This window comes from Apostichopus japonicus, chromosome 17, assembly GCF_037975245.1.
Source record: "Apostichopus japonicus isolate 1M-3 chromosome 17, ASM3797524v1, whole genome shotgun sequence".
Taxonomy (NCBI): domain Eukaryota; kingdom Metazoa; phylum Echinodermata; class Holothuroidea; order Aspidochirotida; family Stichopodidae; genus Apostichopus; species Apostichopus japonicus.
In genome coordinates, this window is record NC_092577.1 from 29,174,781 (window position 1) to 29,198,638 (window position 23,858).

Genomic DNA, 23,858 nt, shown 5'->3' on the forward strand with positions numbered 1-23,858 from the left:
ACGTACTTCTTCGCACCTAGGTGAGAACAAATATGAGCTATTACCACAAACTCTTCCAATTTTAATTAATTCAAAGTACAAAAGACTTTTAATAATACTTTACCAAGTAGTATTTAATATTCAAAATCTAATAAGTTTCCATTTTTAACTTAATTTACAGAAAAAATATATATTAAGATCTTTGTCTTTCGGTATTCTGGCCACAAATCAAGCACTTTCAAACGAAGTGTAATGAACTCGAGTAGTAGTCGGTGCATAGCCTAATGTAATTCATGGCTACTCTACAGAATTGGATTACTCTACAGAAGTACTACATTGACGATCGATTTCATAAATGTATCTCTGGATTGTGATTCGAAGATTTCGGGCAGCTCAGTCAATAAAAATATGTGGTAAAGTTATATCAAGGTAATACTTTGTTGTTTAAGTTTCTCTTACTTCTTACTATCTTAGGTCTATAACCCGATCCAAGCAGGTTAGGACCCGGTTAGGCACATTGGTGTTACCAACATATACTACAATGTATTTGAGCCTGGGGGCAAATTACTTGACATTAGGCTTTACAGATACGGCGTGGCATACGTTAGGAATGCTCAAAGTTAGTCCTTAGACCTACCTGTTTGTAAGACCTATGCTAGAACTATAAGCTAGACCAAGTTAGCCCAAGTCGAGGGCTATCAAGTACTATAGTATAGTAGTAGTAGGCCTTAGTGATGATAGTCGTAATCGATTAATTGCCGGTAGTCGCCATTACACTTTGGTAGTTCTATTAATCGTGCTCGAAAACTGCAGTAAGTTGTGATTACCCGACTACAACTTTCAAGCAAACGCCACAACTAAACGGCTTTGGAAATAGCCTAACCTATCAAAACAAACAATAAAGCAGTTCGTCAGCAAATGTTGCAAAATTACAGGTTCTCACAATGCTACACTAGCACTGTGCTGTGTTAATAATTGGCAAGCACCTGCTCCGGTTAGATTCATGGGTTTACTTGTCAGTAATACGCTTGTTCTGCAGTGCAACATTCAGTCCTAGCAATGTTTGATCATTGCGCATAATCGCAAATTCCTAAGTTATTAATCTTTTATGATTGCCAAAGTATTTGTCATTTCTTCAAACATGTTTACAATTACTTCATTACTGGACTGGTTCTCATTTATCGGATGCCTGATCGAGTGTGTCAATTGCAGTGTAGTTAATTTCAAATTGCAAAATATATGCCTGCTATCGTGCTAGGCTAAATGCCTAGCCTAGAAGGTTGAATGTCCTTGAACTACAGAAAACTCTTGCATACTAATCATAACACTGTTACAAGGTGTTACACCTATTCATTGTTTGCACGTTTGCTTTGATTAGTGTAAGAAGTTGTAGTAGCCACGTAGATTCATTCAAAAAATTTTAAAGTACTATGAAGGATTTAAAGAAACGTTGTTTACAGTTTTTCTTTGGTAGATGTTTTAACATGATTTAGACACCACACGTTAAGCCACAAAAGAACAAATACAGACTATATATCTGCACTGTAAGAATGACAGTGATGATGTCATTACTGTAACCGATTAATTGCAGCAATCGCGAGAAGAGCTATGTGATTATTTGACTACAAAAGAAAGAGTCAACTATCAGCACTAGTAGGCCTAACACTCAGTAGCACTTGACACAATGAAATTAAGGACACGTCTGGGGATGTTGAGAACGAGAAATGGATAGGCCTAACATTAGGTCCAGAGAAGTAAAGCCTGTGGGCTCATGCTCTTTCAGTTTTGTGAAAACCTTAAGGGTGCACCATCATCTAAACTACATCTTACAAGTACAGTACTCTTTTGTTGTTATCAAAACGTTTTTTGTATTTCATTTTGTAAGTAAATATTACTTACCCTTTTGATGTTTACAAATAGTGTTCCTTTGTTGAACATTTTTAATGAAAAATTGTCTTCACTTTATAATGAAAAAGAATCCTTTTCTTGCACAAGTATTGAAAGAAGTCAAATTTGCACTACAGTCTTAAAAAAATTCAAATACCAAAATATTTCTTACAGATACTGATAGCTGGGTAAACTGTGAGGTAACCTTTTGGTTAATTCCGTCAAATCAATATCAATACATGTCCCAGAGCCCCTTGAAGTTTGTGTCCCTCCAGCATGAACTCTCGCCATCCCAGATTAGGTCACTCAATCCCCATGGACAATTGTCGCAGGCCCTTTGTCAATCTTTAAAGCAGCATTTTGCATTTGGTCGCCGTTTTCTACTTTTTTGACATGTCCATCAAGTTTTTTACATATATTAATCACAAAACAGCAAACTAAGATATCGGCCAAGTTTTTCGCTACCAACATCGTTAATTTGCGAGTAATTAAGGATATTTGCAGATAATGAGAAAGGTGTCCATGACAAAATTCCACATTTAAAATTATTCGCATACAGTTCCCCCAAACCCACTAGTTTGAATTTAACCAATCAGAGATGCAGGTTTAGTTATGAGCCGTTGCTAAAAATAGATTCAAGACTTTGCGTTGGTACAACCAGGGAGTTGTGATGGAACTCCTTGGTACAACTGCCATATAGACTGTACACAAATCAAGCTTGGTGTTGTATTACGAATTGGTCAATTATGTTTGTAGTGTTTAAATATTGATATTATGGGCGAGGTTTATTGAGATCCCAACGGAAAATATCTTGGAAAAATACAAAGTTGAAAGTTGCAAATTTTTCGACTTTTATGCCACCATTTGAAGTAAGATTTAAATAGATAAGCTAGTTATGTATGTCGTTATGGCATAGTGGAGTCAGTGAGGTTGAGAAATATCATAGAAAAGGAAGCAAAATGCTGCTTTAAAGGGTGTGAAGACTCGCGCAAAAAGAAACGTCTAATGCCGGTAATCTGACCTAGTTTCGAATGAGGTTTGGAAGTACAATCGCGGAATTTTACACTGCAGGATATGTAAAACACAGCAACTACAGTGTTTACCTGTGCATCTACATACATGTATTTAACACAGCAGTGCACAAAGTTAGGGGACACGCTTAGTTACAAACACCACCATACTGAAGGCTTCAAGTATGGTTGTCTGGACAGCGAATTTGGTTTTCCAAAAAAATGCAGCAAAAATACTAAGACCAATATGAAAACCGTAGGAGAGATGTGTAGGTTTGGTGAATAGAACAACAGCAATATGGATACCGTAGGAGAGATGCGTAGGTTTGGTGAATAGAATGTAGTTTGGGGGTGATACAATTGATGTGCATCATTTAACTGTTTGGAGGTATTTAGTTATGTAAAACATCTTCCAATGATGTGACTGCAAAATCTAAAAAGTGATCGGCTGCAAATTCTTTTGAGACCTGAAACTATGTGAATGATTCATTCCCAGTGCTTCAGTATATTTGGTTTAGGGCAGGTGCGGCGGAACGTAAAAATTATTGGGGGGGCTAATGTGTGGAGACTATCTAAGCGGAGCGCCACCATCGGTTGGCGCGGAGCGTACAAGAAAATTTTGGGTTTTTTAAACCCCCAGATGACCGGAAACGGCACTTCCCGAGTGTTTTATGCTTCAAATACCTAGCCCTAAAATATGGGTCTCAAGCCTGCAATTTCTCAGATTGCTCGTAAAAGTCTGTAAAAACATTGTAATTTGTATATCCGATGGTGGTTTAAGAGAGTAGCTATTACTTGTAGTGTACTCGCAAAGACGTTTTTTGATTGTTGTAAGGGCAGTGGCGGAGCTAGGGGTATTGGTCGGGGGGGGCAAGAATGGTCTGTAGGGGCACTTTCGACACTATCTAAGCGGAGTGCCACCACAGGTTGGCGCGGAGCGTACAGAAATTTTTTGAGATAGATACTCCCTAGATTGCAGGAAATGACCCTCTCCGGGCCTTGCTAATTTGCAGATAAACGGAGAATAAATAGGTGTCGTCGCCATTTTGTCGGAAAATTACACCAACAGAATATGACAAATGTCAATAGATAGATGAGAGCGCAATAAAATAGTCAATAATCGCGAATAAGTAAAACGTAGTGAAAAGCTGAAAAGGGCGCCAGCAGTCTATTTGAGTCCGTCAGGGGGGGGGGGTGGCATCCGCCCCTGACTGTATGGACGCTTCGCTACTGAGTAAGGGGATGTTGGAGAACTGGCTGAAATGAGGCAAGTCATTGGCCTAAGACGAAGTTGTGTTGAGCTTACCGGTACTCACACTCACTGCTTCCACTTTTCACGGGGCGTGAAGAAGCGGTTGGGGTGACAATGTGGTCTACAGCCAGGGGACGGGCCGAGGGTCCCCCAGCATTTACTAAAATTATTACACCTGTATAGTATACGTGTGCATCGGACAGATCGACAAGTATACTGCATTGAAAAATGGGCAGATGCACGTTTCGGAGCCTTGGTAGATATTGGGGGGGCTTATCATGCATTTGCCCCCTCAACTTTTTTATTGGGGGGCTGAGCCCCCCAAGCCCCCCTCGGTTCCGCCGCCACTGGTTTAGGGCAGGCCCTACTAGCTGAAATAGTCATCACTGTGATGGGCATGTAATCCAATTTATCAGATGTCTATTAAATATTACTATCACATTATATAAATACAAGATATACTGAGTTCAACATATCAGTCTCCTTCAAACTCAATATATACTGTACAGCTTTATATTTTGTACTATCACATATAAACACAATACTGACTTTATGCAATGTCTTCATTCATATCTTTCCAATCTCCTACTGTACATTCTTAATGTTGCTTGATATTGATCTCGTTAAAATCCTTACTTTCAATCTGGTCAAAACAGAAGCCCTTAACACTACTAACATACAAGATCTGAGCTTTCTACAAATTTAGCTCAAGAAGCTGACCTACTCTACAGTTAGTTCTTTAGAGTAAAGTTCTCCTTACACAACCAGAATTCAATGCAAATCAATGTAGATGTTTTGTTGCCTCACTAGCAATCAATAAACCTTACAAGTGATGCTTCTACTGGATTTTTGTCGATAATAGAGCATTTACTTGACTTGCCAAAGTATTATCCGCCTAAGGCAGTGCTTAAAGTAAAGAGGTGGTTATTGTTTGTCAGTGATGTTGCAATCCAGTAAAATAAAAAACAGTTGAGAAAGATGAAAGCTGGTGTTCCTGATCGGATTATCTGTATGAAGCACAGATTGTAAAAACAATAATAGGTGTATTGTTAATCATTTAAATACATATATCCAGCACTGGCATTGTTGAATTGTTTGATTTGAATTACTATCAATGCCACAGAAATGATTGTTCTTTCGATAATATGTGAACCTCCAGCTTACCGGCGGACACATCTATTATTTATTGTTGAATTAAGAATTTACTGAAAAATGAAATGCGGGGCAAAATTTTAATGGTATTCCGGTCATCCGAGACAGCCAAATGTCTGTTTGGACAACGAAAACTCAGCTCTGGTGCTTGCCATGCAGATGACTGGTTATTTACATTTAAATTCAGACTGTATTGTTTCTAGAGGTAAATACCCACAATTAGGTAAAATGATAAATTGGTATCACCATCAGAATTTTGAGCTTACGAAATGAAAAAAATATAGGTACAGTAGGCCTGTGATCCTCCCAATCGGGCCTCCTCTATCTGGCCCAAAGCTGGGTTTTTTTTTCACCAAACTCACACATCTCTCCTCTACAATGTACATATTGGTCATTCACTCATTCTTTGTTCCTTGCAACATGTATGCTTTCTGGACAACTAAAACGTAAGACGTACCTGGTTGTACGAGAGATCATATAACATGTGTGATATGGGATCATATACTGTACCACAATATAACTGAAAGATTTTGGAAAGTAAATTATAAATGTTTGATGAAGAGTATGTTTAATTTGTTGTGGGTCCATACTGCTATGTTACTGCACAATTGTGATTATGTACAGTAGGGTCATTGTGCTCAATATTTCTTGTAAGTACTACTTTTAATATGGAATATTGCTTTCAATTACAAAAGCCGAGTTTTTAATATTAATAATATTTTTCCTTTCTCTTTCAGAGTGATGAAGAATAGACAGAGCTGAGTATGATCTGGATGCATTAATGCATATGCTGTACAAAGTCCAAAGTACACCATGCATGGCCAGAATAGAACAATGGTTTTTCATCTTCTTGGCAAAACATGAAGATGGATTCAACGTGAGAATGGAAAAACAATATTAGCTGATGGCATTTACACACTGGAGGTTACAAATTACAGTCTTGAAGCATATGACAGGTTAAAACATTCCTGTACACTGTTGAAGGTAGTTGCTTGTGAAACCATGGCAATGGTTTGCTTGAATCAAGTGTATAATTACCACACATAATTTGACATGCAATGGAGGTGATAAAAGATGAAACAGAAGAGTTTGGGAGGGGAGAAGAGCAGAGAAAGAGAAGATCAAATTCACCGGTGGTGTCGAATAGTGAGGACTCATCGTCTGTGGCACTCAGCACCGAGGGGGCTCCCAAAGGCAAGGAAAGGGATCGCAAATTTGGTAGGTAGAAAAATAGTCCACAACACTGCCAAAAACCACTTCCACCAAAACTTTGTGGTATTAATTACCTTGGCTGGGCATATAAATAAATTGGTGACCATTATCCCTGAGCTTTATTTTAAGTGGTAGTGTCCCATTGACACTCATATTGAATATATTGTGATTTAGTGATTTCTTTTTGTAAATTGATCTGTAACTGTGGACAGCTATAATCGTTTTGAACATTTCAAACTCCTATCAAATTTATATATGCTTTATGGTGTACATTGTGAAGTAAAATGAGTAAGGTCACAGTAAGTTTAAGGTAAGGTGTATACTGTATGGTAACTTTGATGGTAGGAAGTATATTGTACAGTACGTGTATGAAGTAAACCATAGGTGTATGAAGTAGACTGTATGAAGTAAGTTTAAATGTGTATGAAGTAAACTGTGTGTATGAAATAGACTAAATGTGTTTATAAAGTAGACGTGTATGAAGTAGACTATATGTGTGTTATACATGAAGTAGACCATATGTGTATGAAGTAGACCATATGTTTATGAAGTAGACTTTATGTGTATGAAGTAGACTATGTGTTGATTAAATAGACTATATGTGTATGAATTAGACTATATATGTGTATGAAGTAGGCTATGTGTATGAGGTTTGTGTGTATGAAGTAGACTATGTGTATAATTTAGACTATATGTGGGTATGAAATATATATGTGTGTATGAAATATACTATATGTGTATGGAGTAGTCTATACAGTATGTATGGAGCAGAATATGTCAAATAAATAGTTACAGCACATGTATTTTTTCACTTACAAGTGTCTTTAAAAGGTTGCTCTGTTTCAATGGTAAATTAACAGGTGTGTTTATATGGCTTACTACTTCATCGTCATTCAAACCCTGCTTGTTGTTCCAAATTTCGTGAGTTTAGTCTACCCCCCTCCTCCCTCCTTATTCTTGCTCTGAAACTTGAAAAGCTTCCATAGCGTTAACACCAGCACCAGTTAGTACTCTTTTTCGTGATTTAATGTAATTGATGCTCACTTCTGTTTTGAAAGAAATTGGTGAAAACCTAAAGAAGGAAGATGAGAGGAATTCCAGAAAGAGATCAGAGATATCCATGCAAGATGAAATACAACAACTGGCTCTGAAGAAGAGGGAAATCCTTATGAAGGGAAAAGGTACAATTGTGCAAAATGTGTTTTAGTTTCCTGTAATATTAATAGTACACTAATCCCCTTACATCTATCTCTTTGTGTTCATCATGCTCATTAACCTGTCTGTATTCTGTGCATGTTTTTGTCCCCTCTGTTACTGTTACTTGTCATTTAGCCTTTGAAGAAGATCCTGCTAGGATGGAAACATCAGGCCAACTTACTTTTACACAATATAAATAGTAATTAGCAAATATATCACATTATGGTAATTTCAATTTACCCCAAGGATTAATTACTACTCTGCTGAAGTTGAAGCTTTTTAAATAAATATGGTGTGAAACCTTTTTTGTAAAAATTAAATTTTTCATCAGAAATGCCTACATAGGATTTGACTGGCAAGATAATATATATTGATATAAATACATAAGGGCAGTTTTCAACATTTTCAAGACTTTGTGGCACATATATTTATCCCTTTAACCATTCCAGTATGTGCAGGAATTTCCAGAAAACATACGGTTTTATTCCCTTTTAAATGCAGTTTGCCCTATGCATAATTTAGAAGAGAATAAATTATCACCATCTCCTGTGTTACTTCTTGCCCACTTTTAATTTGGACCCGTCAGCAGTCTCATTAATTAAAGTCTGTAACAATAACAGGTCATTTATATCACAGTCACATGTTATGAGCAGCAGTGTGTGAGTCAAGCAACAAAACTATTGTTTCTTTAATGGATGGAAAGGGTGCAATGAACACATTAAATCCCCCATATGCTCACTCGAAGTGTTTGTCATGGAATTCACGACCACACTGTGTCAGGACTCCTTAAAGTGCTTCTCTGCTTAAATTCAAACAAAATCAAGACAAAAGACAATTATTGATCATCATAACTCAAGTATCGCTACAGCCGTGTTTTTAGCCAAATGTTGCATAATTATAGAATTCAACCACAAAGGACAGTTAATCTTCTGAAGGCCAAACACTTGCAGATAAATATCGGCAGATATTTAACGGTCGTCCTGTAGTCCCGAGAAGATCAAATTTCTTTTTGAATGACCAAAATCAGCTTCCTTTAGTAATTTCCAACAAAATAAAGAAGATGTACATATAGACAATTATTGATCATGTTATTTATAACTCAAGCAGTGTTTCGGTGGTGTTCTTACCCATAATAAGGGACAGTAAATCTTTTGAAGGCCAAACATTTGCAGATATCATGAGGCAAAGTTTTAATGGTCGTCCAAGGCGAACACATTTCTGCTTCGGACGACCAAAGTCAGCTTAAGAGGTCGTCCCTCGGACAACTCGTTGCTTGTATCAAAATGCAGATAGCATTGCAGCTAAATACCCCAAAAAGGTCAAATGTCAGAGAAACAAACAACAACCAGGAAAAAATGCATGAAAATTAGCACTGAAGAATTCATGAAAGGACAAGTTACACACCTCTGATGATTATCTGTGGGCCAAAATAAGATGTATTTAATTTTGTCTATCAACTGATGTTTTGGCACCTCTCTGAAAGCAAGTGGGGGGGGGGGATAGATGGGCTGGGGTGTGATGTCTCTTGTATAATTATTTGAACAAGCACAATTATGTTTGGAAGTAAACTCATTCACACACATGCACAGGTCCTGCTACACAGCTCCCATCTACACTGTGTTCCGTTAATGTGTGGAATAGGTAGCCCCTAGGTAACATGAAGGCCAGCCTTACATTTGCACATGTAGATATATTGCTTGCATCTTTACAGTTCCCCACAGACTACAGGCATACATATATTTCATTTGTGTTGAGGAGAATGTCTACCATGTTTCAAACCATTCTCTATTCTCCAAGGTTGTCCTCTATATAGATAAATCTGTTCTGTTGAAACGTATGAATGTATTTAGTACAGAAGCCTTGCTACATCTGTGTAATTCAACCACTGACTTCAAGCAAACCTGGTCCACTACCAAACAGGGAGAATTTTCATTTCTCTCCCTGAACCATATACCCCTTCATAAAGCCTTGTAAAACCCTTAATCTTATTATCTTATCTTGAAACTGTGAAATCTGGGGTTTCCCCTCAGTGGACTAATCCCTTTTGAACAATATTTGCAGGACCCAACTAATGCACTTTGATTCTGCCTAGTACCATCTCACCAATGGATACAGCAATACCTGCTCCAATCTTTTAAGACCAATCTTAGTGTAGTTTACTGTACATTAATTGACTTTTTAATTAGAAAAAAATATTTCATAAATTTTAATTTAAAGTGTTGTTGAGAAATTAAGTTTGTCACAAATTGTAGATAGGAGAGTCGTAATGGGTTTATCATGTAGTGGATAATCATGGGCTGTTAATAAAAACAGTTAAATTAAAAAAGTACTTAAATACTGACCAGTGTCCTTTCAATTCTGTATAATTAGTTGCTCAGACATTTTATTCTCATATTTATACAAGTAATTGAACAACAGAAGACTGACTGGGGTATTATAAACAATGGAAAAGAGGAAAGAAATGGCTATTTATCCACCAACTAAGGGGTGGATAGATTAGTTAGTAGAGCTAACAAATCCCCATATACCTATATATATCCACCAACTAAGGGGTGGATAGCTTAGTAAGTAGAGCTAACTAATCCCTATATAACCAAATATATCCACCAACTAAGGGGTGGATAGCTTAGTTAGTAGAGCTAACTAATCCCTTTATAACCATATATATCCACCAACTAAGGGGTGGAAAACTTAGTTAGTAGAGCTACCTAATCCCTATTTAACCATATATCCACCAACTAAGGGGTGGATAGCTAAGTTATTAGAGCTATTTATTCCCTATGTAACCATATATATCCACCAATTAAGGGGTAGATAGCTTAGTTATAGAGCTAACTAATCCCTATATAACCATGTGTATCCACCAACTAAGGGGTGGATAACTTAGTAGAGCTAACTAATCCCTATATAACTGTATATATATCCACCAGCTAAGGGGTGGATAACTTAGTTGGTAGAGGGCTGGGCATGTAACCCAGAGGTCACTGGTCAGAATCCCTTTTTAGTTCTTTGCTCTTGTCCATTTCATAATTCATAGTAGCATTGATCACATGTATATAAGATGTAAAAATAGCATTCTGTCTTTATTGTTTGTCATTATTTGAGGGAAAACTTGAAGAAAAGTAAAAGAAGTATTCTTAATAGGTTTTATTATCCACTTACCAAAATGCACAATTTACCAAAGTGAGATTAAGAAAAAATAAAGGGGGTTGGGGGGGTGGCTTAAAGAACGCCACTGTTGGTGCAATGTATCATATATTCATGAGCCAATGTATGGCTTCCAATGCCAAACTAATCCATCACTTCTCTGGTGTTTTCACTCTCAACATAATCAAACAACATGTTACATTTTATAATAAATGTTCTAATCTCCACTTATTTACATGGACAGTTTGATACAGCAGAATGTATTTGATAGCTCACATTAAGCACTAAGATAAACATTGACAGAGATGCCCGCTTCTGTTTACTTTAGAACTGATTTGTCTCCCTGCTGTGTTTAAAGCACCCTCTCTGTGTGGTGTGAATAGGTCTCTGTTTGCTGTAAAGTATTTGATACTAACACTGTGCCATTCTACTTTTCGGACACATCAGTCCGTTCAGACCAGCAAAGACCCAACGGTTTTAATTTAATGTCTGCATCTATTTTCGGTTTAACAAAATTGTTTTTAGACATTTGACAAACTTTCAGCAAGCTTAAAAGCCTGTTCTCTCATTTTCATGATCCAATTTTTATTCTACTGTGAGTGCTTCATTCTAAATTAAGTGATGTTCTACAAGCTTTGATGGAAATTTGTGGAAGGAAAAGTTTCCTGTTCTCTGGTTTAGTGTGTTTAGTGTGTTTCTGAGCAAAAGAAGATGGCATTTTATTCGTCTTTTGTGTTTGTTAAAAACATTCTGCAAAGGAGGGATAATAAAATTGAAGACATTGATGTTGCTGATGAACCTTGTAATGGGACAGGTAAGTACTGTAATACATCAGGTTCCCAGATATGCTTACGTATCCAGTTACAGTACAGTATAAGCAGAATTAGCCCATCAAGGAAATGGTTTTTAATTATATATGCACTTCTGCTTGAATTGTTTCAAATCTCAATTCTTCCATACATTTACAAAAACCGGTTTTGTGTACTTTTTTTTTTTTCTTTAATTTTTGCTAAAATGTATTTTCCTTCCCTTTTAATTTCTTGTTTATAAAGTAATAGAAACTAAGATTTTGAAATAATGTATAATGGTGATGAGCCTTGAGGATTTGTTCTGTAATTCAGTCCATTCCTTCTCTCAGCAACTAGATCTTTCACCAAATAAAAAAAATGCCACTCCTTCTCTATGGAAACCAAGTCCCATAGCCCATCAAGTCAGCACCAAACATTAATATTTTTCAAGAACAGACTCAAGACATACTTATTTTCTATGGAACATCCCTGAGCACAATCGCCAATGAGCATTGGGTTTTCTTCTGGATATTGGTGCTTTATAAATTATGTGAATTTATGATTATTATAATTAAATTGTAGAACCTGGACTGTGGAAAGAAGAAATTCAAAAAAGCATCGAGAGAGAGATTGAGAGGCGGGTGCGGGATGCCCTGGAGACGCCCCCTCTGGAGAGGATGCGTCGTAACAAGCACAGAGCGAAACTAAGAAAGATGCAAATGGAGAAGGAGTTCCAAGATCAGCAAAAGTAAGTTTGAACGTCATCTATAAACGAAACAGATAAATGACCCTGTGTTGTACCTCAACACAGCAGAATTCTCATGTAACACACCCTGTGCCAGATTGATAGATGATATTTTGAATGCAGAATGTTGGTAAGTTAAATTATTATTGTTGTTTTCAGTCGCGACATGTTCTCTCAAACTGCCATGGCATAATGACCTGTACTATGATATACATGTACAGGTCTCCATAGCACAAATATATCGTACACATTACACACTTGGTGTAAATATCGCAATAGTGTAAATATTCATTCAAAATGCATAGATGTGGAGAACCTGTTACCTGGGGCAACAGGGACATATGAAAACATACTTTATTAAATAACAAAATGTTAATGGAATATTTTTTTTAACGTTTTTTTCAAAATAGAATTAGGTAGGTCTACAGTGGTTGATAAACAACAGTGTTGGAATATTGTGTGGTGACATATCATTGGCATCAATTATTATTAATTAAAATTACTAGATACATGGGTCACAGACAGGCATGCTGCTTGTAGAGATGCTCTCCGAAGTAGCATTGTTATACTAAAACAACAATTCAAGCTGCACTAGGGTTTCTGTTGCTGATTTAAATCAAAACAACTTAGGTGAATAGGTAGGTCTACAATGGTGGATAAAACAACAAAACAACTGCTTGTTTCACAATTAAAATACCTGTACTGAAAGGTCACAGACAGAATGCTACTTGTAGAGATCATGGTAAATAACATCCCTAACACTCAAATGCTTCTGTCTTCTTGGACTATATAACATGTAAATACTATAAGTCTGCCTACTTACTTACTTAAGACTGCCTATTAAGCCATCCTTTTAAGGATAACAAGTGTACATAGTAAACTGTGTTACATGCAACCTCTATCATGGTGTTACAGAATAAATCAACTTGTTCTGTTAAAATTTTCCACTCATTAGGTATCTCACATCGACAGAATGCGGTAACTACGCCCAGAACTTGCCCTCGTTACGATTACGTTACCCATGGAACGACATGCCTTCCTCCGCACAGTATTATGACATGCAGGGTGCAGGATTGTGCAGCGATGCAGATAAACAGGGCAGCGCAGGCTCGTACCCTATGGGGAAGTACGGCAAACCTAGCAGATTAGCAGACACGGTTGCCACTGCCAGCCCGACACTGCAAAGTCTCCTGGAAGGTACCGTCGGTGAAGGCAACGACAAGGAAGACGATAGGGACCAAGTCATCGCCGACATCAAAAGGAAGGCGTACCATCGATACACCCGGGAGGGGTTCAAAGAGGCTCTCAAGAGAGGGAAACTGAAATTGAAAAAAATTGGAAATGGGAAATTTATGGATAAGAATGGTGTCATCTTAACGGCCGATGGACCGTTTTGGCCGCCGGAATGTGGACCTCTGTATCCAAAACAGGAACATGTTTTGGGGGTGCCCGAAGGAAAGGAACTTCTGTCTTCCGATGGTGAGTAGACGAGTACAATTCGAGCGTGAAAATTTGCGAGATTCTACTCGACTGACTAGACCGGTAAACGATATGATTATTTAATACTGCAACAGGTGCTGTTTCTAACAAAGTTGCTGCCCACTTTTCTATCAATCAATGAATCTTTACAACCGTACACAGGCTCTACTCTAACACTTACTAATTAGTGCCCGCCACATGCACCGATGTGCGTTTACGCTGACCGAGAGAATCTCGTAGAATCTGTCAACGTTGTTTGTCGTAGTACTGTAACTGACATGGTGTGCTAATAATGAGATGGAAAGCCAAATGGGTAAATATTGTTCATTCAATTTACTCTATTGACCAAACACTTGATCACCAGGGAGGAGTTTATAAGTTGGTCGAGTTAACTTTTACCTTATTCATTTGATTAAGTTGGGTTTGTTTCAACTCTAAAAGATGTTTAATGAGCTTAATAGGACCGACAATGCTATTGCAATTAGCTGCATGGACAGTCCAGTTTGCTCACCAATAAAGCTGTTGAGAGCTTAAATGCTATGTCAACCTGCAAGCAGCAACCCAATAACGTTGTAAACTTTCAACGCTGAAAGAGATGATAAAAGTGATTTGGTGATCATTGTCATCCAGCAAGGACACAAGCTAGCTATAAACATTCATGTTGACTAGTCCTTTTAGTAAACTTAGTGCAAATACATGCAGATATGGGACTTAAAAACTCTGGACTAATTACGGACTCCTTTTATGACAAGTTTGCTGTTCGTGAATTAAAGAGATGAACGTTCACCTTTGTCTATGTAGAAATAGGAAGGAGCCAGCTGGATGGTGGATATGGTGGTGTACTTGCCTTAATGATGGGCCAGCCCACTGGATGGAGTGACAATTTAAGTGTTATTTATGTTACTAAAACAATATGCTACAATCCCTTTTTAGCTCAAAGTACAGAATTAAATAATTAATTCGCTGAATATTGCTCCACCCCTCCCTCCCACCACCCACCCCGAGATATAAAGGGTTGTGTCCAGGGCTTTTCCTTTAAGGATCCATTTTGCCCTACTGATATATATCTGTGTTTGCCTTTTAAAGTAACAAAATAATGGCTTCCTCTAGAACTCAGCAGGAATACGTCCTGAAACCTTCCTTAGTCTGTACATATGATTTAAACTGTTGTGAACTACTCAATTTCACGATCGCTCATGCAGGAAAATTCAGACCGTCAGTATTTAATGTTCTGTATAAAAATCTGCAACATTTTAAATGAAAATCATGAAACTAAAAGGTAGCCAAACAGAGCTCCATGATCTTAGTGTTGTGTTTGAAACTATGTGGTTAAAACAAGAGGTTAGAACGTGTTAAAACTGGCAAGCTGACATCGACAGAACTGTGCAACAACAGGCGTATGGAGAGCGAACATATTTATGTAGACAGATTTAATGAAGTTTGCAGTATTGAAGTTACCCTACTATGCAACAGATTGTATCTGGTTGCTATACCATAGCAAGGCTAACTTTTAAGGATCTTTTCTGGTTGTCTCTTGGACAACCAGGTCTTACCTTAGGGCTTGTCCAGAAAGCAAATTTGGTTGTCCGAAGAAATACAGCAAAATAATGACAAAGAATGATCAATATGTACACTGTAGGAGAAATGTTTAGAATTGATGAAATGAACACCAGCTTTGGGCTAGTAAAACTCTCCTAGGAGTTTGGGTGGATCTCACCTATAGACTTAGCTACATATTGTTGTAAATCTCCAAAGTGATGCAGGGTGTACCAATCTATCAGTTTACCTATTTGGTGGTATTTAATTACAGACTTACAATTTGATGGGGGAAAAAAAATAGTTTGCCGTTGGACAACCTCCAAAGCCGATTTTGGTCGTCTGAGCAGATAATTTGGTCATCTCAGATGCTCGTACTACCATTTAAAATTAACCCTGTACATTGCTTATAATATACTGTAAGATTGCAAGCTATTGCACAGTTATTGGCTGATTATGTCTTAGTTGAGAGACCTGTCTATATGAATAATTCTTTATTTCAAGTCTGTCACGTTCTATGTTTCATCTATCACCACTCCTTTTCACTTTCAGACCTGCTCGAAATTTATTCTCCTCCTGAGCTGCATGAAGGAAACTTCACTAAAAACCAGTGCAAAATCCAAATCCTTTAGAAACTTTTTTCATTTCTTCTTTCCCTTTAAAACATTCATTCCCAATTTATTTTTGTTTTTTTTTATTTTTTTGTAGTGCCTCAGGAAACAAGAACAGTTGAGAATCAGAAAACAAAGTGGTTTAGGCCCTGGGAGGGTACACAGGTAGTATTTGCCTCTGAGCGCCTGTCAAAGGGAACAGTGCCGCACACCACACCCGACGGATGTAGCCAAAGTATCGTCTTTGAGTCTCGTTTCGAATCGGGGAACCTACGCCAAGCAAGGAGAGTGTAAGTGCCCTCTGTTATCGTTAACGATGAAGGATTAATGCAGGGATGTGCCCAGCATTTTCCTGAGTGCCAGGGATACTGATCGCTGTCCTGGGGCAGGGGTCTAAGGGGGAGGGGGTGTCCCCCTCCTCTTTGAGAAATTTTTCGATTTTTGAAGGTGCTCAGATGCCAAATGCTGGCACTTTTGTAGCTTTTTAAGCACATACACAAGTACTAGTTTTGCTAACAATTTACATTTTTTATTTCAATTTATGTTCAATATATTGTAAGGAATGTCGGGATTTTAGATGAAAATAGTGCTGGGCGGGATTCACGATTTTTAAGACAGTGCTGGGCAGAAATTTTTAGTGCTGGGCGGGGCCGCCCAGTGCCACCCAGCGTGGGCACATCCCTGTTACTTTCACTGACGACTCTGTTTATGTGCAGGGCTGCAGCATGTGCCATACAACTTTGCAGTAATCTGTAGTGAACCTCAAGTACTGATTGCTGTTGTTCTATTTCAGTTGTTTACTTTTCCCCTGCAAGGCTTCTTCAGAAGGGTATCAATCAATTGGTCTTCATGCCCTCAGTGTGATTAATTCAGTCGTCTTTTCCACACTGGCATGGCGGAATGGGATTCAGGGCCCTTACCTGTATTTAACCAAGAGAGTATGATTTGGTCACCAATGCTCCCAGTGGCACAGTCAAGGGGGGAATCATGTGGTAATTATACCCCCAGTGGGTATCATTCGGCCATGGTGCCTCCCCACCCCCCCTCCCTGCCCCAAAGTGATGTATCCAAGGGGTCTCATGTCCATCTCTTTGATCATTTTCTCCCATCCAGAGGTCAGTTTGAATATGACCTGGTATTGAAGACGGACCTCTACACCAACCGACACACTCAGTGGTTCTACTTTAGAGTTCAGAAGATGTTGCCAGGAGTCACGTACAAATTTAATATTGTTAATCTGCTCAAGAAGGATAGTCTCTACAACCATGGTAAGTGAATGTCATGTAAATGGGAGAGTAGGGTGGGTGGGTGAGGGGGGGGGGCAGGGGCATGCATTGATGTGTTCCTTGAATTATATTACCACTATTGTAGATATAATGGTGCAGTACAGCTGCAAATATCCTCTTCTTTACATTCATCAGTGTTGTAGTCAAATACTTTTATTCAAGTACTTGAGGTCAGGAGTACTGAGTACCATTGTCCGAGTACCAGTGTCTGAGTACAGCAGTTGAGACTCTGAGTACAAATACTTTTATTCAAGTACTTGAGGTCAGGAGTACTAAGTACCATTTTCAGAGTACTGCTGTTAAGGATCAGAGTACCAGTGTCCGAGTACAGCAGTGGAGACTCCGAGTACAAATACTTTTATCCAAGTACTTTAGGTCGGGAGTACTAAGTACCAGTGTCGGAGTACTGCTTTTATGGATCTGAGTACCAGTGTCTGAGTACTGCAGTTGAGAATCCGAGTACCAATACAATTATAGTACTTTAGGTCCAGAGATTTAATACCAGTTTCCAAGTACTGCTGTTTAGGATCAGAGTACCAGTTTCTGAGTACAGCAGTTGAGACTCTGAGTTCAAGTGCTTTTATTCAAGTACTTTAGGTCAGGAGTACTAAGTACCAGTTTCCGAGTACTGCTGTTAAGGATCCGAGTACCAGTGTCCGAGTACAGCAGTGGAGACAAATAGTTTTCCATTCGAGAACTTTTCGAGTACTCTTGTTTTTCTTAACATATAACCTTATGAATGCTTATAACTGCTAGCTTGAGTCCAAGTACTGAATAATGAGTAAGAGTACTTTTAAATCGGAGTTCCTCTCATCGAGTTGAGTAACGAGTACTATAACACTGCCGTTGATCATTTAAAGGCATGGATACACCTACTGCCTGATTGCACCCGTGGCACATAACAAGACCTGTTCAGTTTCAGTTTTGACCAGCACTCCCATTATCTTGTCCCTCAGGAATGAGACCACTTTTCTATTCTGAAAATCTTGCCAGTACTAAAGGGTTAGGGTGGCATAGAGTCGGACATCACATCACCTACTCCAGGAATTACAACCTGAGTCGTAATCCTCTCCTCCACCCAGAGATTGCATACTATACCCTGGTCTGGCAGATGGTGAGTTAAACATCATCGTCATTGATTGCTGCCTAATTATAACAATATTTAACAATTTCTTCTGGACATGTCAATGTCGTCATTCACTAATTAATCACTATGATATTTATAGTTGAGTCAATGGTGGCAACAAGTGAGGCTATTATGTTTTATTAAGGTGAGGCTATGATGTTCATAGATGAGGCTGCAAGATTGACTTTTGAGGCTATGATGTTTATAGGTGAGGCTGTTTCATTTATATTTGAGGCTATGATGTCTGTTGGTGAGGCTGTGATGTTTACAGGTGAGGCTGTTTGATTGACATGTGAGGCTATGATGTCCATATTTGATGCTATGATGTTTACAGATGAGGCTGTTGGATTCACATTTGAGGCTATAGATGATGTTTATAGGTGAGGCTATGATGTTCACAGGTGAGGCTGTTTCATTCATATTTGAGGCTATGATGTCTGTTGGTGAGGCTATGATGTTTGCAGGTGAGGCTGTTTGATTGACATGTGAGGCTATGATGTCCATATTTGATGCTATGATGTTCACAGATGAGGCTGTTGGCTTCACATTTGGGGCTATAAATGATGTTTGTAGGTGAGGCTGTAATGTTCCATAATACAGGAAAAAGTGACAAGGAAAATTCTCCTCTGTAAGTCTTGAGAGTTCTTGAATTTTGAAGTTTAGTCTGGAAAAGTCAGGGAAAATTCCTCATTTGAACACTTTTTCTATGTCATTACACAATAAAGATTTTAAAAAGTGTGAGAAAAAGTTAACGGCATAAATCAAACTTACAGTATGTCCTACTCTGGGATCTCTTCTAACTTCTCCCTCACTACAACACAATGAAAGGGGTTAGCATACAATGTTGCAGCAGTTAAAAATTGTTAGGCTTACTAAAGGCAGCCTAACATTCGGTCGTCATTAGTGCACATGCTTCACACTAAACTGTACAATGGGTTTGGTCTTGACAAAGTCTGAAGTTTCATTTGTTTGAAAAGCATGGGTACCTTGAAAAAAAGCCATGATTTGCACATTCATTAGAGAATATTTGATCACTATGGAGAAGGTTACTGTATGCACTTCTCCCATTGCAGGAATTCCCAGAAGAAAATGACGTGTGCTTTTTAACCCACTGTTACCCTTTCACATTTACGGATCTATGCCAACACCTGGACACCATCTGTTCTGACTCGGAGAGGAAGAAGCACATCAAGCGGGAGGTGATGTGCGAGAGTAGGGCTGGCAATAGCTGCTTCTTACTCACTGTCAGTAATTTTACAGGTAAATCTATGTAATAGTACAGTTATACATTGGATTCCCTTTATTGTTACCAATCTGTGTTGCATACGATTCTCTCACTTAGCCATTCCATCGTTTAGATGAACCTCTCTACCGCAGTACTTACTTGTCTTCATGTTGGAGGAGGGATGGAAGGAGGTAGGTAGGAATAGAGGGAGGTAGAGAGGGAGGTAGAGGGAGTGAGGTAGCAAGGTAGAGAATGAGGAAGGGAGGGAGGTAGAGAAGGAGAGGGGGGGGTATAGAGGGTGGGAGGGATAAGGCCCAGAACTATATTGGGATTGCTTTAAAAAGATTGTCAGACATTTGCCAGTTCTGTATGTTCCATTTAGTGGCTATACATGACACTTCTCTTGTATGTATTGATGAGATCCAAGCAACTCTTGAATCTTAAAACCTTTTAGATCTTTGGATAAAGTCTTTTTGTTTAAATTATCTTTAATATATTTCTTTGTCAGAGCATCACAGACTGTACTAAACCTATTTAACTCGTTAATTAACAAGGTAAATATGCATCCATTTGTTTTATTAGATAAAAATAAACAAAAATCCAAGAAGGGAGTCGTGGTAACAGCCAGGGTTCACCCAGGGGAGACCAACGCCAGCTGGATGATGAAGGGATTCCTGGATTTCATCACTAGCGCAGATTCCGTAGCTAATGTAAGTTTCCGTGCATTCTTTAACATTGCGAGCAAAACTAGTCAACAAACTTGAGAAACAACCTCTAAATTTTGTCTTATTTTCAATACTGGACAAGCTAACTTATGAATTTTGTGTACAGTAGCCTAATCTGTATATTAAACAGATGATTATAACATTTCTTAAACAAGGGTTGCAGAGCATTATATTGCAAAACATTACAGAGATCTATTTTTTGATAATATTTACTGATAAGTCCCTTTTATATTTACGTTTTAAACTTTTACGACAAAGTTTTCTTGATTATATTCTAGAAAATTCTTCTTTTTTTAATTTTTTTTAAATTTTTTTTATTAAGTATGTGATTGTTAAGCAGCTTATCAGTTCTTGACACAGGTGGGCTGATATGATGTCATGTGACCTTGCCTGTAACTATGCAGCAATGTCTAGCAAGCCATCTCATTCGTAACTTTGAGACTGTAACTGAGAATAATTACACACCTCTTCCAGCATTCTGCCAAATTTGAGGGTCTTGATAGGTTTTACATCAGTAGTCAGGAAGTTTCATGAAAACACAGGATATCTCGTCAGGCTTCTTCTTCTTTTTTTCCTTTTGTTCTTAGATAGCTAATGACGATCCCCCCCCCCTCCCCCACCAGTTCAAGAACATCAGTTAGCTATGCATTTGTGATGCAATGCTTTCTAAATAAAATAAAATCATTACATGGCTAGCAATTGTGTTTCAGAAGTCCTGCACACAGAAGGTTAGCTTTGCTTAATCTTCAATTTAAAAATGTTTTGCTTTTCTTTTGTTTCAATTAAACAGAACCTCAGAAAAGCATTTACTTTCAAGATAGTACCGATGCTGAATCCGGATGGAGTCATAGTGGGGAACTATCGCTGTTCCCTATCAGCTAGAGACCTCAACCGTAACTTTCGCCACCCAAAGAAACAGTCCTTCCCCACAATCTGGCACACCAAGACAATGTTGGAGGAGTTTGGACAAGAAACAGATGTAAGCCACTCTGAACTTGGTTTTAACTTTTGATGTAATTTCTTTCTTTATTAGACCAGAATTGGAGATAAGATACTCTTAAACTTGGATTAAAACTTGATTTCCCGGGTTCTAAGTTAGGAAACAGATGTGAAACACTCTTAAATTATAAGTTGCTTTTAATTTTGATTTCACTGTTTCATTAGACACGAACCACACTTGAACTTGGTTTTAAGTTTTATTTCATTGTTTCTTACATAGCAACAAATGTGAAACACTCTTAGGTTGCTTTGAATTTAGATTTCATTGTTTCTGCATTAGACCAGAAACAGATGTGAAATACTCTTAACTTGGTTTTAAAACTTGATTTCCTCGGTTCTAACTTAGGAAACAGATGTAAAACACTCTTAATTTGCTTTCAGTTTTGATTTCATTGTTTCTAAATTAGAGAGAAACCATATAAGTCACTCATTACTTTCTGTTGTCTTTAATTTCCATGTTCTCAGTGTAGTGAAGTTAACATACAAATCACACTGTTTTGTTGTTTTTAAGTGTGATTAGATAGTAAAGTACAAGTTTCAAATATCATTGATTAAAATCTCAGGACTAGGTAGATTGCTTTTTTTTTATCTTTATGTCGGTAGGTGATAGCTTACTGTGACTTGCACGGTCATAGTCGCAAGCACAACGTCTTCATCTACGGCTGCGACCAGCAAGGCAAAGAAATGGATGCTGCCACCTTCCTCTGCCAAAGGCTGTTCCCTTGGCTCATCTCAAAGAAGGTATATTTTTTCGAGTTTTTGCCAAGAAGCATTTTTCTCCGTTTATATTTTGGTTTCATGACGTTCATATAACTCTACGTAATGAATCTTTTGCCAATATTCTATAACCTTTCCACAGGGAAGTTTTTTAAGAGAATAATTCCATGCTAATAATAATAATAATGGACATTTATAATGCACTATGCGTCAAAAAAGACAATCATGGCGCAGTGACACAAACAGTGCAACAGCAAAACAAAAAACAGTAAACAAAGTACAAGACAAAAATGCAAGCAAAAATGGGAAACAGTGAACAATTAATTAAACAGTTTTCATCAGATAAGTCTTGAGAGAGAGTTTAAATGAAGCAAGAGATTGACTGTGTTTTACATGTTCTGGAAGGCTGTTCCACAGAGAAGGGGCAGCAGCAGCAAAAGCTCTTTTGCCCCATGAACGATTGGAGCAATTTTCAAACAGAAGTAATTTATTGTGTGATCTCATGAAACTGCGATTTGCGTGATATGGATGCAGAAGTTCTGACAAGTAGAATGCCAAAATTCTAACAAAATAGCGATATGTGAAAATCAATATTTTAAAAATAATTCGGTCTTTGATCGTGAGCCAGTGTAATTCTCTCAGAATATGTGTGACATATTCCCTTGGCTTGGAACGGGTGACAATAGTTATTACTGAAGTTTCATTGTGATATTTAAGTGTCAAATGTTTTCCTCCCTTGGAGACATATATGCTTGTTTTTGGTCTTGCAGGCTCCAGACAAGTTCTCGTTTGGCGGTTGTAAGTTCCAAGTGAGACGTTGCAAAGAATCGACCGGCAGGGTGGTGATGTGGCGTCAGATGGGTATCACCAACAGCTTCACCATGGAAGCCACATTTTGTGGTAGCAAGAACATTCAGAGGTTAGTAGACGCTAGGGAAAAATATGACAGATTGTGGTACTGAATGGAAGAGAGGAGGGTGTACCTTATTCTAATTATTGAGAAGACATCCATGATAATAATAATAATAATGTAAGAATTTGTAAAGCACTTTTATCCAGTTAAAATAAACTGCTCAGAAGCAATATTGCTGACCAGAGTGTGGTGGTGGGGGGGAGGGGGGGGGTTGGATGTCTGGTACAAGGCATTGAATTGTAGAGCATCCATGGTGCATTTGCTGAATTGAAATGGAATGGGTTGTAGTAGGATAATAAATAGTCTAAAGGAACATGGACATAGTGTGGCTGGTGTTGACAGCTGCATCACTTTTGTTTAAATTGGAAAATATCGTCCATTCTGATTGGATAGTTCTGATGAAAAACTTTGGTACTTGAAAACAACAGTGATACCTGGAAGTAAATTCCCAGGATAAGCAGAATGCCCGGAGGTCTCCTCTCTGCTGGATTTAATCATTAATCAGCTTGGCATATAACTTATGTATGTATTTGGATCCTCCTGCAAGCAGGAACTCACGAAGAAGCCATCATTGGCTTATCAAAGCTGCAAGCTGACCGAAGTCAGTCTCTTAGATTCATATTTAACGTCCATGATTATGAATTTGTCAATTGTCAACAACTCTGTAACTAGACGACATACATTAATCTTGGAGTGACTCGAACTCAGGACCTTATGATTGAAAGACACCGACGTTAACCACTGAGCTAACACTCCACGTAATAAGGAACTCTAATAAGGAACTCCACTTTTAAGGAACTCTTTTACTCCTTACATTCAGGATACGTCCATGTGGCATCATCCTACCACTGAAGTTATCATTTTACAATTTC

The 23,858-nt window shown here is 38.1% G+C and overlaps 1 protein-coding gene across 16 annotated transcripts in view; it reads left to right on the forward strand.

The window, feature by feature from the left end:
- Nucleotides 1–264: 264 nt before the first annotated feature.
- The window catches only part of LOC139984532 (uncharacterized), a 46,499-nt gene continuing 22,905 nt past the window's right edge, over nt 265–23,858 (forward strand). For all 16 annotated transcript variants that reach the window (XM_071998448.1, XM_071998450.1, XM_071998449.1 and 13 more), the window contains exons 1-13: nt 265–408; nt 6,018–6,498; nt 7,551–7,673; nt 12,207–12,372; nt 13,325–13,848; nt 16,093–16,285; nt 17,109–17,263; nt 18,238–18,395; nt 19,481–19,667; nt 20,215–20,342; nt 21,148–21,336; nt 21,960–22,097; nt 22,844–22,992. In XM_071998448.1, the coding sequence (XP_071854549.1) occupies nt 6,339–6,498; nt 7,551–7,673; nt 12,207–12,372; nt 13,325–13,848; nt 16,093–16,285; nt 17,109–17,263; nt 18,238–18,395; nt 19,481–19,667; nt 20,215–20,342; nt 21,148–21,336; nt 21,960–22,097; nt 22,844–22,992 (2,270 nt within the window). In that variant the 5' untranslated portion in view covers nt 265–408; nt 6,018–6,338. The remainder of the gene's footprint in view (nt 409–6,017; nt 6,499–7,550; nt 7,674–12,206; nt 12,373–13,324; nt 13,849–16,092; nt 16,286–17,108; nt 17,264–18,237; nt 18,396–19,480; nt 19,668–20,214; nt 20,343–21,147; nt 21,337–21,959; nt 22,098–22,843; nt 22,993–23,858) is intronic.